This window comes from Schistocerca americana, chromosome 2, assembly GCF_021461395.2.
Source record: "Schistocerca americana isolate TAMUIC-IGC-003095 chromosome 2, iqSchAmer2.1, whole genome shotgun sequence".
In the NCBI taxonomy this organism is placed as follows: Eukaryota; Metazoa; Arthropoda; class Insecta; order Orthoptera; family Acrididae; genus Schistocerca; species Schistocerca americana.
This window is the reverse complement of record NC_060120.1, coordinates 997,383,061-997,402,348: the sequence shown is the minus strand read 5'-3', so window position 1 is coordinate 997,402,348 and position 19,288 is coordinate 997,383,061. Positions and strand designations below refer to the sequence as shown.

At 40.1% G+C, this 19,288-nt stretch overlaps 1 protein-coding gene across 1 annotated transcript in view; it reads right to left on the bottom strand.

The window, feature by feature from the left end:
- LOC124594597 overlaps window positions 1-19,288 on the bottom strand; it is a 393,017-nt gene that overhangs the window by 126,743 nt on the left and 246,986 nt on the right. The window contains exons 4-5 of the mRNA XM_047132970.1: window positions 6,689-6,817; window positions 2,704-2,854 (exon numbers count right to left, since the gene is read on the bottom strand). Of these exons, the coding sequence (XP_046988926.1) occupies window positions 2,704-2,854; window positions 6,689-6,817 (280 nt within the window). The remainder of the gene's footprint in view (window positions 1-2,703; window positions 2,855-6,688; window positions 6,818-19,288) is intronic.

The following is a 19,288-nucleotide window of genomic DNA, read 5'->3' as shown; positions in this document are numbered from 1 at the left end:
ATTATCAAAATGGCAGAGAATAACTACTAAAGTATATGACTATATCTTAGACTTATTGTACAAATTTTGTTTATGGAACTATTTTAGCATTTTTAACATGGCGAGTCAAATATTAATCTTTTCGTTGGGTTCTACACCAGAAAGTTGTTACTTCCATGCTTCTCAGGTTTATTTCTTCTGTTAATTTCGTTGTTTTAGATGGTGAAACACACTTCATAATGCAACATTTCAGAACTATTTACGAAAGATTTGGTACTGTAAACGGAATAAACTCACAGAGACGTCCGAAACCTGTATAACTACCCCGATAAGTACACAAGGAAAAACTAGAAACACTCGGATCATTACGATAGTACGTTACATTTTGGCCCAAAAATACCGTGTAACGCACAGTCAAACCGCACTTTTATGTGTTACACTATGATTTCACTTTCCAACAGACGCCAGAAGCTCTGAGAGGGAGTTTATATAGATTATGTGGCTGTCGTCAGTCTGGAAACCATTCGTGCCACAAACATAGTGCCGGTTTGCACAAAACGACGTCGGTGGGGGCAGCTGAATCGTCCTGTATAATGTTTACTGAAGTATGGCAACACAAAAGTAAAAATAGAGATTTGTATCGAATGCATATTGTGCTTCAGCCTCTCACACTTCTATTACAGTGCAGTGTGGTAATGGTGTGATAAAAGTGCCAGTTTGTGATTGGTGTATAATTTATCTGTTACTTCACACTTATGCATGTATGATCAAGTGCTACTATATGTAGTACAATATACTGGTTACGTTTATGTACATGTTTTCTCTATTTCTACACTGTGTTTTTCCCTTATGAAGTGTCATACAAATATTATTTATGGTCACACGGCAAGTCGATGTATTTCATGATTATTACTTTTTTCCCTTACGAGAGATCCGATGGAGGTAATGTTCCGACAGCCGTAATCTGTCAGAAAAACCAGTGATCCATGAAGATTTATATCAGTATATCTTGCTCGCTGATCTCTATAAAGACTTCCTCTCTTCCGTCAAGTGCCGTCGTTTAACCCCTCTTTAAGAAAGATAATAAGAGAGACGTCAATAACTACTGACCTGTTTAACTGCCGACATCGTTCTCCAAAATTTTTCAGAAGGTGATGTATTCTAGACTTGTATCTCACTTTAGCAACAACAGTATTCTTAGCAAATCACAGTTTGGGTTCAAAAGGTTGTTCTAGTGAGAATGTCACTTTCACGTTCACTCGCCATATTTTACAAGCATTAAATAATAAAACAGCGTCGGCTGGTATTTCCTGCGACCTCTCTAAGGCATTTGACTGTGTGAATCACAGTATTATCGTAGACAAATAAACGTTTTATGGGATTGATGGTACAGCCTACCAATGGATAATGTCATATCTAAACAAAAGAATGAAGAAACCTGTACTTATTGTTCAAGGGGTATACTGCAGGGATATATTCTTGACTGAGGAGAAATCACGTATGGGGTTCCCTGAAGTTCAGTCATAGGTTCACTATTGTTCCTGATATATGCAAACGAACTTCCACTTAATTTATAACAACCATAATTAGTTCTTTTTGCAGATGTCATTAGTATTGTTATCAGTGGAAGCGTACATGCAGAAACAGAAGAAGTGGCAAACAAAATTCTTAAAAGAATCATTGATTTTCTGCGAATGATCTCATGCTCAATTTTGAAACAGCACAACATATTCAGTAATGCACATCTAGAGGCACTATATCAACGATAAATGTAACACATGGTGAGGAAATAACAAAAAGGGTGAAAACTTTACAATTCTTAGGGATGGAAAAAAAACGGCTCTGAGCACTATGGGACTTAATTTCTGAGGTCATCAGTCCCATAGAACCTAGAACTACTTAAACCTAACTAACCTAAGGTAATCACACACATCCATGCCCGAGGCAGGATTCCAACCTGCGACCGTAGTGGTCCCACGGTTCCAGACTGCAGCGCCTAGAACCGCTCGTCCATCCCGGCCGGCTTAGGGATGGATATTTATAAGAATTTAAATTGGAAAAACACATTTTGGAGCTCCTAAAAGAACTTAGTTCAGCCACATTTGCGCTTCGAATCATTCCAAATCAAGGGGAGAGAGAAATCATTAAGTTGTATTTTGCATATTTTCATCGAGTAACATCATATTGAATAATATTCTGGGGTACCAGATCTTTAAGAAATAAAGTCTTCATTGCGCAAAAATGTACTCTAAGAATAATATGTGGTGTTCTACTATGGCCATCTCGTGGACATCTGTTTCAGGTGTTAGGCATTCTGACTACTGCTTCTTTGTTCCCTCATGAAGCCTTTTGTCTGTAACACAAAAAGTGGTGCAAAATGATGCAACAAAACTTTTTTATCACTTCTCCGTCTCAAAGACAACAAAATAAAATTTGGAAGGAAACTGAGCAAGTTTCTCCTTGACAGCTCCTTCCATTCAGTAGAAGAATTTCTATTACTATAGTATGTAAAAGGTTGTGGGTAGGAATTTCTAACTCACATACATCCTGTATTTTTTTATTTTTGTAATAAAATGCAAAATGATTCAAGGAGCATGTAACCAGATAAACCTAAACTAAAACTTAATCCTAAATCATCCTTTCAGAGCATTTCTGTGCAATGAATAGGCTGTGTATGACTGTGGAATATCCACAGAGAGCTACCGAATAATATGTGAGCCTCACCTGAGCTGGCTGATGTCCCAGAAGCCGAGTAGCCTGGGTGGTACGCCAGAAGTCAGGCAGAAGCGCTGCTCCTGGACGTGAAGGCGTGCGGGTCCAGCGGCGATCTTGGCTCGTGGAGGCGCCGACGACATCTGGATGAGGAACTGAACGTCTGTGGGACAGAGGGCTCTTTACACTAGCGAAAATCACGGACCCATATACATGGCTACAAGAGGATACGGAAGTCTACGAGATACGAGTGTACGCAAAGCGACGTGTACTGCCAACTTATTCTCATCTGCTAACCTTTAGGAAATGGAATACATGGTGTCTTGAAAAGACAGTATAAAACAAACATCAGCAAAAATGGAAAGAGGGCAATGAACGCAGTCGAATTAAATCTGAGATCTTGAGATGACCAGGTGAAATTAGAATAGGTAAAGAGACACGAATAGTATTGGATGAGTTTGGGTGACAAAATAACTGATGACAAAAGAAGTGGGATGGATATAAAACGCAGATTGGTGATAGCAAGAAAATCTATTATGATACAGAGAGATGTACTTACAATGAATATAAATTTAAGTTCCATAAGGACAGAAACTGAAGTAATGAATTAAAATTTGTGCCAATGCCTGGATCTCCAGCTTACTTGGTAGATGCGTTAACCACTACACCACCATGGCAGTGTGGCCACCGCAGCTGTACAGAGTACTCTGGTCCAGTACCCTCCATAACACAAACTTCAATTCACACCTTCAGCCCATTTTCTCCTTCTTCAATTGCCAATGTTACCGAGGGTCTCCAATAATGGAAAAGCACTCCAGATTTGCACGTAATGGGGAAATCTTGTCTGTATATGAGGCCCAGGTGGTCTATTGAGCTGATGGAATTACCTTTTCCTGCAAATTTTTTAATGATTGAAGAAGCGGAAAATGGACTGAAGGTCTGAAGTTTATGTTAGGGAGGACAATGGGCTACGGTAGTCCACACAGCAGTGATAGCCACAATGCTATAGTTGTGTAGTGATTAGCACATCTGCCTAATAAGCAGGAGACATGGGTTCAAGTCCTGGCTTTGGCACAAATTTTAAGTCATTACCTCTGCTTCTGTCCGTATCGAAGATAAAGTTAAGACTCGTATGTTACTAGGAAACTAAATGCCATAAATTTAAATGTTAAGAATTCGTTTCTGAACTTATTTGTCTGCGGTGTAGCCTTGTATGGAAGTGAAACGTGGGCGCTAGGGTGCTATGAAGAGAAAAGAAGCTTTTGAAATGTGATGCTACAGAAGAACGCTGATTATTAGTTGGGTAGACTGAAGAACTAATTAAAGAAATTTAAGCATAAATTAACTAAAAGAACGGATCGGTTGACAGGACTCATTCAGAGGCACAAACTTAAAGACAACTATTAACAGTGGGAAGTTTCACGGGTAAAGGCTGTAGAGTGACACACATGAATGCAGTAAACAGGTTCAAATGAATGTAGGTTGCAGTTATTATTCGGAGATGAAGGGAATTGCACGAGATAGATCAGTGTGAAAAGCTGCATCAAACCAGCCTTTGGACTGTAAATCACAACAAACTACCACATTCAAATAAGAATAGGACTGTGCTGTTGGCTACTTAGGATGCCGAAACAAGACGATATGTCGCTGAACCACCAGAGACTTTAGCTTTATGAATGTTATTAGCATTCATGCTGCTACTTCGTGGGAGTAGTAATGGTTCCTGGTGATAATATCAGTAACTGTAGGTCACAGCCCTGCATATCAGTGTTCTGAATAAAACTTCTAGTGGGGCACTTCTCAGGGAATATTTTTCATGCAGGTGGGGAAAATAAGCTGCTAAATAATCGCCGAAATTTTCAGTGAAAATCTTCAGCTGTCTTTTATTTTGCATAGAGCGACTAGTTTGCATTATAGACCTTAATATTCCTACTATTTAAATCTGCAAAGCTTGAAAATGGCCTACGCCCGAAACTAATAACACTGCGCAATATAAAAGACAGCTAAATGTTTTCCCCATGAATTTCTACAAAAAAAAAAAATCGTTAATCCGTTATGTCAAACACGTACAAGAGTGATTAGGTATTCTATTTATTTCAATTGCAGTACGAATTTTCTCTTGATCTAACATTGTGTATTTACACTGAAGAGCCAAAGAAACTGGTAAACCTACCTCAGATCATGTAGGGACCCCGAGAACACGCAGAAATGTCGCAGCATGACGTGGCACGGACTCGACCAATGTCTGAAGTAGTGCTGGAGGGAATTGGGACCATGAATCCTGCAAGGCTGACCATAAATCCTTATGAGTACGAGGGGATGATGATCTCTTCTGAATATCACATTGCAAGGTATCCGAGATATGCTCAATAATTTTCATGCCTGGGGAGTTTTGTAGCCAGAGGAAGTGTTTAAACTCAGAAGAGTACTTCTGGAGCCACTCTGTAGCAATTGTGGACGTGCGGGGGGTGTCGCGTTGTCCTGCTGGAATTGCTCATGTCCGTCGGAATCCACAATGGACGTGAATCGATGCAGGTGATCAGAAAGGATGCTTACTTGCTTGTCACCTGTCAGAGTTGTATCTAGATGTATAATGGATCACGTATTACTCCAACTGCACACGCCCAACATCATTACCGGGCCTCCACCAGCCTGAACAGCCCCCGCTGATATGCAAGTCCATGGATTCATGAGGCTGTCTCCAAATGCATACACATCCATCCTCTCGATACACTTTGAAATGAGACTCGTCCGACCAGGAAACTTGTTTCCTGTCAACAACAGACCAGTGTCGGTGTTGATGGACCAAGAAGAGACGTAAAGCTTTGTGCTGTGAAGTCATTAAACGTACACGAGTGGGGCTTCGGCTCCGAAAGCCTATACCGATGGTGATTCGTTGAATGGTTCGCACGCTGACACTTGTTGAAGGCCCAGCACTGAAATGTGCAGCAATTTGCGGAAGGGTTGCACTTCTGTCACGTTGCATGATTCTCTTCAGTCGTCGTTGGTCCCGTTCTTACAGGATCTTTTTCTGGACTCAGCGATGTCGGAGACTAGATGTTGTACCGGATTCGTGACATTCACGGTACACTCGTGAAATGGTGAAACGGAAAAATTCCCACTTCATGGCTACCTCGGAGATGCTGTGTTCCACTGCTCGTGCGCCGACTATTACACGACGTTCAAACTCACTTAAATCTTGATAAGTTGTCATTGTAGCAGCAGTAACAGGTCTAACAACTTTGCCAGACACTTTTTGTTTTATATAGGGGTTGCAGACCATAGCGCCGTATTCTGCCAGTTTACATATCTCTGTATTTCAATATGCATGCCTATACCAGTTTATTTGACGTTTCACTGTACACAACAATATTATTGAAATTCCTAATCCTCTGTGTTACAAAGTGCTGCCTTCTACAAAGGTAGAATAGTTAAAAATTGAGTGAAAAAACAAGCTTGGTGCTTGCAGAAACCTAACATTTTTGGCCTGGATTACCTCTGCGGGAGCATTGTTGCATTTCTATGGTTAAACTCACTCTATAAAGGTTACTTTGAATGAGCGTCACACCTATACCTTTCAATAGCATTATGTCTTATATGACCACGAGCTGAAGAATTTTTCCGAGAAACATGGGTGACCGACAGTACGCCTGCCATCCACAACTGTCGATACCAACGGCTGTTAGGTCTACAGCCAATGAAATTACAAAGGATGTAACCATGCAACGCGTCACATTCACTAGTTCCACTGCAAAGCTATGATATTTACGTAGGGATAAAATTACGGTGCTGATACTTACAGGTCTTGTGAAGTTAAGTTATATTAAAAAGGGACGTACTTATTATTATTTGTATGAGAATTACCTTCATATATTTTCTACAGTGAGATGTTTCAGATGTTAATTATATTTAAATAATAAAATTTTTTCGGCGTGTAAGGTGTATTACGTCGTGCTAGCGACTATGAAAGTGAATAGACATGAGTATGGTAACTTACCTTCTCCTAAGTTGCTGGATATCTTCACCTGCCATTGCATTAACCTCTCTCTTGTATCGAACGCCAGAATTACAGTTACGTCTTGACAAATTATTGCTATCGTATTCGATTCTTTGTCTAAAGTGAACCCTGAAAAAAAGAGCGATATAGTATCAGATCCTCACACATTACTGGCTCGTGAATAACATCAAACATTCTAATTTAAGACACAGAAGAAGAAGGCGGAAATGTCTGCAAATCATCAAAGTTCCTACAATGAACATAACACTTCAAAATTCGTCTTTACGTTTTCTTTTTGCGCGTATTTATACAAAAAATAAACGATTTTTTAGACTGTATCATGCTTAAGACCAGTAAATTTATATATCTAACATAGCTCTCTGATCATTCGGAACAGGTATATGTTGACAATTCTGGTCAAATAGATAATAAATAATTAGTACTCAGAGAGATTCGGATTTCTTCATCAGTTTCATATTTTTAAACATTCGAGCTCAATAAAGATATTATTTTTCATTGACTAAAAGAAAATTTTGTATTACAAACATACGCATAATGCAAATACATAATATATATAGCGCTAAACGCCTGTTACATGGTCGTAAGCTACACTCTATTAATGTAAGAAATTCCAAATAATTGCAATTTCTGGTAATTGGCTACATAATGGTAATTGCTTTATCAGCATATGTATTCATGAGGAGGCTACAGTGGAATACAGTCAAGGAATTTGGAGAGCTGATGAAATTTTCCGGGTATCGAAGAATTACAAACCATAAACGCACAGAATAATAAATTAATTACAGTTTTTTCAAAATAAGAGGAGGAAATAGAGGGGCAACTTGGCAGTAAGTTACACCTTGCAAACTTTGTTCATAAGGCTGTAATATTTCGTTAAATAACCTGTTTGATACGTGTATCGGATAAGTAGAAAATATGAAGGGATAAGGTCTAGTAATGTCGAGATCAAGAAGGTGGATTGTGATGCAAGCGAAGAGAATCTGTAACATACTTACTTTAATAAACAAATTGTTCACAACAAAGACTAATAAATAAAAGTGATAAGGAACACCATGCATGTATTAGCAGTGACAGAACGATAGAGCAGGAGAAATGAAAAAATTTCGCTGAGTGAAAAGAAATTTTACACTACGCCCTACATGAAAATATGTCTATGCGACTGATAAAACGCTTATTTACAATTTTAGAAAACCGATTTTGTTACTTTATGAGTTTCAAAATAGTCACTACTAATTTCAGTGTAGATTTAGAGCAAGTGTGTAACATGAGGCGATAAGTGGTTCGGTAAAAACTGTGTAAAATAAACTCACAGTACCTCGTCTGTATCTGTAATTGTTTACCTTTGTGTTCAAGCCCTAGTAAATTGTGAATTTTATAGAATTCTATAAACCAAAATTCATGTTACAGTCATAGTGGAGTACATTACCCTCAAAGTATACAGGTGAAAAGTACAGGATTAATGGCAGCAGCGGCACTTTTATTTAGTGGTATCATTCAGAGATCGCTGAGAAAAGGATATTGTTATACTCTCATTTTAAGAGAGAATCTGAGAGAAGGAGAGGTGGAGGAGAGGGAATCCTAAAACTTACCAGTATATAATGATTGTGTAAGGATCACGAAAATGTGTGGAGGTAATGCTGAAATCAGCAGAACTAGTATTTAAAAATTATTCAGGTAACTATTATTAGACCTGAACGTTGATGTTATTTTTACCCCGAATAATCCTGAAAATTAGTTCATTTCCTATCAAATACTTACTGACCACTACCTTTTTATATGAAGGACAAAAGAACTGAACTCGTAAATAAATCAAAATTACCCTGGTTTCGTCTAAGATAGGGTCGAAGAGTACATTCTAGGTGTGGAGATGAAGTAATTCCTTGAGGAGGAATAGCATTTGTCTAAGAGTGAGCTCCGTTTAAGGTTACTTCACTGATGTTAAATACTACATTATGCACACAGGAAAATCTACGATGTAGGAACTTCCATTTTTACATAAATACGAAAGAAGATCACTCTTAAAGTACTGTTGATTTCGAGATAAGTTGCGGTAATACATATTATCCTCAACAATATATAACTAACTGCAAACATTTCTACTGGCAGGATACAGTGCATTGAAGCGAGTAGTAGAACAAAAGGGGCGTCACCCCACTCCCCTTTGAGGCAAGATGTATCCAAGATGGCGATGATGACGTCACCCTAGATGGCAGTCTTTAGACTTGGCCTCAGTGCATGACATCATCCAAGATGGTGATAGAGACGTCAGCTGATGACGTAGGTACCATTACTGAACATGGTGCCTTTTGGCAGGAAAGTGCCACACCACCCCTGTGGGAGTTTGAATTTGGTGTGAAATTAAATTATGTGCTTCTAGGGGTTCCCGCAGTCCCCTGACTCCCCCCCCCCCCCCCCTTTCCGCATTTTTTATTGATGATGAGTCATCTTCTTGGAAAATAGGTGGGAATTACGAATATTGCTCTAGGAGCTTACTTCTGCAGCTGATGGGAGCTGGTATGGTGTGGCCCCCACTAGAGTCTGCTCATGATGTCATTCAATTCGAATATAATTTGTTTAAATATGCCTAGATTTGTATACATTTGTTTAGATTTGTTGATTTTTTTACATTTATTATTTACCTACAGCAGTAGCGGCTTAGTGTGGTGTTACCGCCACAAGAGTCTTAGATATGAGTACTTGTTATGCTGTCAGTGCGGAAGGAGCTGTGTTCAATTAGCGAGATGTCAGTGCCACGTGGTGGGAGTTGTATTACATGCACTCATTCAGCCGAGGAGTGCATCCACAGCTCACTGCACGAAGAATGGAAGCGAGCATTAATGCTTGAACATATAAGGAGGAAGATTACAGTCCTGCAAATAAATGATTTGCATTGAAATGCATTAATAATGCATTACACAACGCATGGAAACATCTGTCTCAGCTACCACACCACAAGGGACAACTGCCACCAATCCAGCAGACCAAAGAACTGAGTTAGTTCGCGAGTTCACCGAGATAGATCACGTGATCGTGCAGTTCAGTCAATAGGAGCACAGTATCATGATGATGTGTGTTTTCCCAGGTGCACACGTGCCCCAGCCTACAATATTGGCAACAATTTCAAATTTTGGTGGGTATTTCGAGTTTTGGCACGAATTTATTTGTCCTAGGGCTGTGCTGATATGCCCATCCCACCTGGGAATTGGTGGGAAAACGAATCAGCCTGTTCTGGGCTACTGGGGAGAGCAAGGAGTGTACTTTATTTATTTTTGGAACAATTTATTTAGGGATGAATTTCACATAGTAGTTTATGTATTAGACTGATATGAAACACTCACCCTGATGCGCTTTGGTTCACAATATACAGTTCACAGACCTGGAAACTATTCGCAAATAATGTAGTACACTAATGTGCAGAGACGCAAAACAACTCGTAAATTACTGAAATAATCCACTACAGAGCATACAGACATGCAAACTACTCATAGATCACCGAAATAATGCATGTGTAATGCTATACAAAGACGCTCACAAAACAAAAACACCCAGAAATAGTGCAGTACACAAAACACAAAGGGCACGTAAAAATCGCAACCTATCAACCACTCGAACTCTGATTCTACTGGATGGAAAGTTCTAGTGCACCCCCTAACACATGGAAACTGTCCAGATGCGAGGGAGGAAGGTTAGGTTAGTGTGCTTTAGTTATTTTGGTTGGGATCTGACGCATATATCGATCCTAATTACGTAATTAATCACAAAGATCGGTCATAATTACACAACTATATACATAGCGCTACACAAGGACAGCATAAAATCACAATACAGCTCAAAAAACTAACGATATCATACAAGTGGACTTATCCTGTTGGGAAAAAAATTTCGCAGTACCACTTCAAACTGACTCAAATATAGATCATAATTATGTAATTACCACAACGATTCGCCCTAATTGCGAAACTATATGCATAGTGTTGCACAAAGACGGTCTAAAATTTCAATATAGCTCAAAAACGTACGATATTATGCGACTGGTGATATCCAGGTGGGAAAAAATTTCGCAATACCACTTCAGACTGACGCAAATTTAGATCATAATTACGTAATTAATCAGAAAGATTGGTTATAATTACAAAACTATGTGCATAGCGCTGCACTAGGACGGCCTAAAATCGCAATATATCGCAAAAACGTACGATATCATAAAACTGGAGTTATCCTGCTGGAAAAAATATTGCAATACCACTTGAAACCAGAGACAGAAACACTCAAACTCTACCCTACACCTTCAAGCCAGGGAGAGAAAGGATGGAGTTTAAGGTACTATCTTCATTCTTCTTGGTGGGAAATACGTTCAACTGACTAGATGGTGGTGTTTGACATAGAGGAGTTTGACATAGACGAGATTTCACTACACACGCCTACTAAAAATCACTCTACAGCCCAGCTAACTGAAGCCAATGCATGCTATCCCAGACGATGGAATGAAGGAGTCACAGTTCTGATTACATGTCGAAACTGTCGTTAAGAAAATAACAGCACTCTTATCGAACAGATCACAATGCAGCACAGGCACTGGGGAAAATCGTCACCCTAAAAGACTACAGAGGGGTGGGAGTTGAACGTGCTTTCTCCTCCGTGTACAATCACAAACTCCCGAAAATCGACGCCCTCTCACCACCTAGAGGGTACATGGAACGAGGGAGGGAGCTACTCCACCCACAACAGCCTCGCTGCTCGTGAAGGCCACTGCCCTCCTTGAAGCGATGGTTCTTTGGCAACACAGAAGCAGGTATAGTTAGCTAAACAATAGGAGATAAAAGAGTGGCTTTGTGGGTCGTCTAAAGTATAGTTACACAACCGCCCCTAACGGTTAGGGGACGCAGCTCCAGCGATGAGCTGGCACAGACTAAACTGGTCCCCAACGCCTCCAATAGGCCTCTCGTTCTGGGATGGAAAACGCTTTTGTTTAATGCCACGTAGGACGCTCCAGCTGGGACTGGGCGAGAGCCACAGTGTAGTGGTGAGCTCACCCGCCCTTCTGCATTGGATTAACTGACATCAACTCGACCCATATCATGAAGTAACTATTTAAAAAAAGAAGGGAAAAAACATACGTGGCAATAATAAATGTCCTCTTTCCACGAAAACAGGGAAATCCCATTTTCATTTAGTTTTGTGAGCAAAATCTGTATAGATTTTTACGTTCGACTGAGAAACGTATCCCGTCTCGAAGATCTTTATATGAAAACTTGCAAAAAATAAAGGAATCTGATATTTCCACTCGCGAATTCTTTTGTCGGTGATATAACAGATTCCAAATCATACTTATAATTTACAAAGTCAACTAAGGTGTTTCTCATATGTAGAGGACCAGCAAACATTCCTCTACCCGTCTTTAACCTGCTAGATGCACTCAACATACACCACAATCGATTTTCTCTCAACCAAACGAAGACGGGAAATATGAAGAAGCAGTCAATAGGTCAATTTACGTGGGAGGAAATAATGGTCTACCGCAAACACATGTCCATATTGAATCTTCTCAGATTTCCTTGCGATCACGAAAGCTACCCAACACATACTAAGTATTAGTCCGCTATTCGGCGGTCTAGAGGACGAGATGGTTGTCAACTACGTTCCTGCAATGCAACAGACCTCTCCATTCGGACGGCTCCTGACGTTAGGGGGAAACGTGAATCATTGCTGCCACAGACCACCACCGCCGCCGCGCAAAGCATGCATAGACTGAATCATCCTGTGAAATGGGCCAGATATGTACTTCATCGTTATAATTATATTAAAATGTTAGGATTGCGGTTTAAGTTGAACGACACTTGACAAAGAGTGAAGTATCGGAAATACATCCTGAAGATGACTGTGGGTCTGCGAATAGAAATATCTGTACCATTCTTATGACTTGACATAATCTTCACTTTGCTATCACAGTATTCCACGTCAAACCCATACCATCGTTATGAATGGACATAGTCATTTCCTTTGCTCATGTTGGAACGCAAACACATACTTTACAAGCCAGATTCTCAAACTTAACCTGTCACACATCCTCTACTACGAAGTATAATACATCGTCAATAACTGATTGCTGGCTTTACGAAATAATACTGAGCGAAAATCAACAATGGGTGGACATGTCTCATAAGGTTTCTTGCTAGTGGTACCATTGTGTCCTAGAAAGAGAGATGTGATTGTGTTACAAACAGCCAGATGTTAAAAAACACAACCATGTCACCATCACAAGCGGTCTTGGTTCTGCAGGTGCATACAAGTATCCATGTTAAAAGCTATACTTGCTTTATAAATCTAAATATGGCATTACCTCTGAATGAAATAGTTTCTCCAGACAAATACCGTGACACTGAATATAGATGGTGATCACCGGTGTGTATAGTATCAGACCAACAGGCACAAATAGCCGATGGCGCAACCTCAAATAAAATTACCGAATTTTGAAAGTGATTTGGCTAAGGAGTTTGGTATGAAACAGGTAGTAACAACTCGCTCACGCCGCTGCCGCTAGGTATTTCTCCAGTATTTGTAGCACATTCTGTCCGTACGCCATGTCAGAAGTTCAGTTATATGTCGACTTGATACAGGCAACAGTACATTTAGTAGGACCACAAACAGTAGTAGATGATGTGCCGATTGAGGTCTTAAGATATGTACACTAGCGTTTCAGATCTCTAGTGGTACGCTTTCAGTAGAAATGCTGTATAGGATTTGGAATCAAGTCTTTCCATTCTACCACTTACCTACGTTGGATCCTATGGAGAAGTCCGTTAATTATTACAGCCATTAGCGAATAACATTTCTGTCACTCTCATATCTCAAAACGAGTCACCTTTCCCAAACCTATCTGGTACTCTAAAATTCCAACGTGGTTTTCGGTACTCCCTATGCATCTTGCAACTTCCCCTTAGACTCTGCGGTACAATCCCTGCAGTTTTTCCAATGTGATCGTTCCAATGTAAGTCGGAACGGAATAGAAGTCAGAGAAACCTATATTTTCTACCTTCTGCAACCCATGTAGAAACAGGCTGAGTTACTGCGACAGGACATGTGCAAACGAAATGACTATGTCCATTCATAACGATGGTATGGATTTGACTTGGAATACTGTGATAGCAAAGTGAAGAGTATGTCAAGTCATAAGAATGGTACAGATATTGCTATTCACTGATCCACAGCCATCTTCAGGATGTATTTCCGATACTTCACTCTTTGTCAAATGTCGTTCAACTAAACCCGCAAACCTAACAATTTAGTGTAATTATAACGATCAAATACATATCTGACCCATTTCACAGGATGATTCAGTATATGCATGCTTTGCACGGCGGTAGTGGTAGTCTGTGGTGGGAATGATTGATGTTTCCCCCTAACGTCAGGTGCCGTCCGAAAGCAGAGGCCTGTTGCATTGCAGGAACGTAGTTGACTTCACCATCTCGTCCTCTAGAAGGCCGAATAGCGGACTAATACTTAGTATGTGTTGGACAGCTTTCGTGATCGTGTGGAAATTTGAGAAGATTCAATATGGACATGTGTTTGCCGTAGACTACTATTATCTCCCATGTAAATAGTTCGACTTACTGCTTCCTCACATTTCCTGTCTTCATTTGGTTGAGAGAAGATCGATTGTGGCGTGTGTTGAGTGCATCTAGCAGTTTGAAGACGGGTGGAGGAACACATTAGTTGACTTTGTAAATTATAACTATGATTTCCATTCTGTTATATCACCGACACCAGCATTCGCGAGTGGAAATATCAATATTCTCTATTTTTTTTCAAGTTTTCATGTAAAGGTCCTCGAGACGGTATACGTTTCTCAGTCGAACGTAAGAATCTATACCAATTTTTCTCACAAAACTAAATGAAAATGGGATTTTCCTGTTTTCGTGGAAAGAGGACATTCATTATTGTCACGTATGATTTTTTCCCTCTTTTTTTTTTTAAAATAGTTGCTTCATGATATGGATCGAGCTGATGTTAAACAATCCAATGCAGAACTCCGGGTGAGTTCTCCACTAGACTGTGGCTCTCACCCAGACCCAGCTGGAACGTCCTACGTGGCATTAAACAATTGTTTTCCATCCCAGAACGAGAGACCTATTGGAGGCATTGGGGACCTGTCTAGTCTATGGCAGCTTATCGCTGCAGTTGCGTCACCTAACCATTAGGGGCGGCTGTGTAACTGTACTTTAGACGACCCAGAAAGCCACTCTTTTATCTCCTATTGTTTAGCTAACTATACCTGCTTTTGTGTTGGCAAAGAACCATCGCTTCCATTCGGGTAGTGGTCATCACTAGACGCGAGGCTGTTGTGGGTGGAGTAGCTCCCTCCCTCGTTCCATGTACCCTCTAGGTGGTGAGAGGGCGTCGATTTTCGGGAGTTTGTGATTGTACACGGAGGAGAAAGCACGTTCAACTCCCACCCCTCTGTAGTCTTTTAGGGTGACGATTTTCCCCAGTGCCTGTGCTGCATTGTGATCTGTTCGATAAGAGTGCTGTTATTTTCTTAACGACAGTTTCGACATGTAATCAGAACTGTGACTCCTTCATTCCATCATCTGGGATAGCATGCATTGGCTTCAGTTAGCTGGGCTGTAGCATGATGTTTAGTGGGCGCGTGTAGTGAATCCTGACATGAAACAGCGATAGGTAATATACTTTTCAAACTCCTCTTCAACCAACACCACCATCTAGTCAGTTGAACACATTTACCACCAAGAAGAATAAAGACAGTAACTTAATCCGCAGCCTTTCTCCTCCTAGCTTGTAAGTTCAAAATGTGTGTGAAATCTTATGGGACTTATCTGCAAAGGTCATCAGTCCCTAAGTTTACACACTACTTAACCTAAATTATCCTAAGGACAAACACACACACCCATTCCCGAGGGAGGAATCGACCTCCGCCCGGACCAGCCGCACAGTCCATGACTGCAGCGCCATAGGCCGCTCGGCTAATCCCGTGCGGCAGCTTGTAGGTCTAGGGTAGAGTCTTAGTACTTCTGTTTTGGTTTCGAGTGGTATTGCGAAATTTTTTCCCAGCAGGATAACACCAATTGTATGGTATCGTCAGTTTTTTGAGCTATATTGCGATTTTATGCCACTCTTGTGTAGTGATATGCATACAGTTGTGTAATTATGACCGATCTTTGTGATTAATTACGTAATTAGGATCGATATTTGCGTCAGATTGCGACAAAAATAAAAAAGTACACTAACCTAACCTTCCTCTCTCGCATCTGAACTGTTTCCATGTGTTAGTGGGTGCACTTGAACTTACCATCCAGTAGAATTAGTGTTCGAGTGGTTGAAATGCATTTTTTACGTGCACCTCCGTGTTTGTGCACTGTATTATTTTCGTGTGTTTATGCGTTGTCAGCGCGTTTGCGTAGCGTTACACATGCATTATTTCGGTGATCTATGAGCAGTTTGCACGTCTGTATGTTGTGTAGTGGATTATTTCGGTAATTTACTAATTGTTTGCGTCTGTGCACGAGTAGTTTCCAGGTCTGTAAACTGTATATTGTGACTCCAAGCATGTCAGGATGAGTGTTATGTATCAGTGCGATAAATAAGGTATCTGAAATCTGTCCCTAAATAAGTTGTTCAAAAAATAAATAAAGTACACTCCTTCCTCTCTCCAGCAGCCAAGAACAGGCTGATCTCTTTTCCAGATAATTCCCATGTGAGGTGGGCACATCAGCACAGCCATAGGACAAAGAATTCGCTCCAAAATTTGAAATTCCTACCAAAATTTGAAATTCTCGGCAATAGGGTAGTCTGGGGTACACGGGCAGCTAGGATCATACGCAACATCATCATGTTGCTGTGCTCCTACTGACTGAACTGCATGCGGTGAACTTGTGAACTGCATGTTTACATTATATATCTCGGCAAACTCGCGAACTAACTCAGTTCTTTGGTCTGCTGGATCGGAGGCAATTGTCTCTTGTGGGGTGGGAGCTGAGACCGATATTTCCATGATAATTTTAATACGTTATTAATGCATCTCAATGCAAAGCATTTATCTGCAGGACCGTATTCTTTCTCTTCATATGTTCAAGCATTAATGCTCGCTTCCATTCTTCGTGCAGTGAGCTGTGGATGCACTCCTCGGCTGAATGAGTGTGTGTAATACGGCTATCAATACTCCCCCTGTCTGGTACCAGCATCTCATTAATTGAACACAAGCTCCTTCCACACCGACAGCTCAACAAGCACTGATATCTCAGACTCTTGTGGCGGTAACACAACAGTTAAGTGGCTACTACTGTAGGTACATAATAAATCTAAACAAATTTCAAAGAATCTAAACAAATTTAAACAAACTGATTCAAACCTAAACAAATTTATACGAATTTATACAAATTTAAAGAAATTATATTCGAATTGAATGACATCATGTCTCTAGTGGGGGCAACACCATACTAGTTTCCCTCAGCTGCAGGTGTAAGCTCTAAGAGCAAAATTCGTAAATCCTGCCCATTTTCCAAGAGAATGTCACACCATCATGCGAAGAAGTCGGAAAAGGGGGGCAGAGGGTTGCCAGGTGGCCCATAGAAGCACATAATTCAATTTTCCATCAAAATTCAAACTTTGTACAAGAGGGGAGGGGGTCAAGGCAGGGGGGCCTAGAACTTTCCAACCAAAAGCCCCCATTTTGGATAACAGTACTCATGCCCTCAGGTGACGTCAGTACTGCCATCTTAAATGACGTCATCACCGCCATCTTGGATACATCTGGCAACAATGAAGAGTGGGGTGATGCCCCCTTGTTCTACTACTGTAGAGGACTGCCAATGTTCAATAGTAATGTCTGTAACATAGGCTGTGTGTCTCAAGAAATTGCATAATGACCACTTGTATACTCAAAGTAAATAATTATTTATCATATGTGGGAGGCCCTCCCCAATATTTTTCGCTGATGCATATGTACTCTACTGCAACATATCATTAGTGGTTTGTTGTAAGGAAATTAAATATAACATATATCTACTTTGTGCAGTAAACTGCAATTGCCCTTAAATAGGACCAAAGCTAGATAATGGCCATAAACCTTCCGCTGTAAATCGCATTAGTTAATTACCTAGGTGTAATGCTATGATGTGATATGAAATAGAAGCTATACATGATATCAGAAACGTTTTAACGACGTCCTGTTAAGTGGGGTGAATCTGTTATACAAATTGATAGCTTCCATCCCCATTGCTCCAATCTCTTATGGAGCTACACCTATTTGAACAAAAAGTAGTACTGTGTCGCTGGCGATTACTGTAAAGTTTTGAAGACAGTAATAATGCAATGAAATTTTGTTTGAGAATGAAGAAAATATTCAAACTTCTGAGGTAACCATAGTTCTCCTGAATCAAAAGTAATCGTCAGTCAACTGAAAATGACCTCGACCAGCAAATCCCTCGCCCACAAACGGGGACACTCATGTTAACGACACAAAGATCCCTAGCATTCGTCTACGATCGTCCCTCGAATATCTTCCAGAGGATGTATGACTTTCTAAAGTTGTTCATGTTCCGTGGCCTTAACCAAAAACTTACGATACATCGAGTTACAACAAAACCAAGTACAGAAATCAGTGTAGTGTATCAAGAAGTAACGTAATTCTGGTACAAATAGAAGCTCGTTGGGCAAGCCACTGCAAATAGAGGACAATCAAGTGAACAGCACCATAAGGGAAAATGAGCACCTTTGATTGACGAGTCACGTACATTCAGAGCTCTCAAAAGGATAATAAGAGTTTACTTGCGTAACGACAATTAATCAATGCAATATTGTATCTTAAATTAGTAAATTAGGCTATTGTAAATTATCTATTGAAGGTTACGCTTTTACTTGCATATTTTTCGGAAAAAGAAAAAAATTCATAAGTGCGAATTTTGGCATATATTTTGTTTGTGTTATCGTATACTATAAGTTCAGCGTTCATTTTAATAAAGTATAGATTTATTGTTGTTGTATACTTACACGCTATCCATTTGACTCTCTAGTAAGTAGTCAACGTGAAAAAGTTCAGAAATAAGGGAAAAGTTCATACAGCATAGGCTCATTTTTTTGTTTACTTTTGTTTCGTCTCATAAGCAATAAAGATTTATTCGCTCTTATTTCTCCATAAGTTTTTAATTAGTATTCAGAGTTTAAGCCCAGACTTTCTAAGAAATTTAATACAATAATTGAGTGTTACAGGAGTTATTGTTCTTTAATTTAGACCAAAGCTAATTTTTTTGCGATGAGTGAGAAGTGTATGACATGCCCTTGGATCGTTAGTACAGGCGTGTATCAGTTTCTTTCATATGGATGACTACGATGGCGTTCGAATTAGGGAAATAAACAAAGCTCATTGGTTTTGTAGGATTTGCTGTAGATATGTGGAGACAGTGGAACACAGCGAGAAGATTGCTGCTGTTCAGGCGGAACTAGAGACGGTAAAACAAGATCTACATGCGTTAAGGGTGGAGATGGGAAAAGAGAGGTGGATAGTGATAACAGGTTATGGAACAAAAACAGGAATAGTGCCATCTCAGAGAGTTTTGTTGTTAT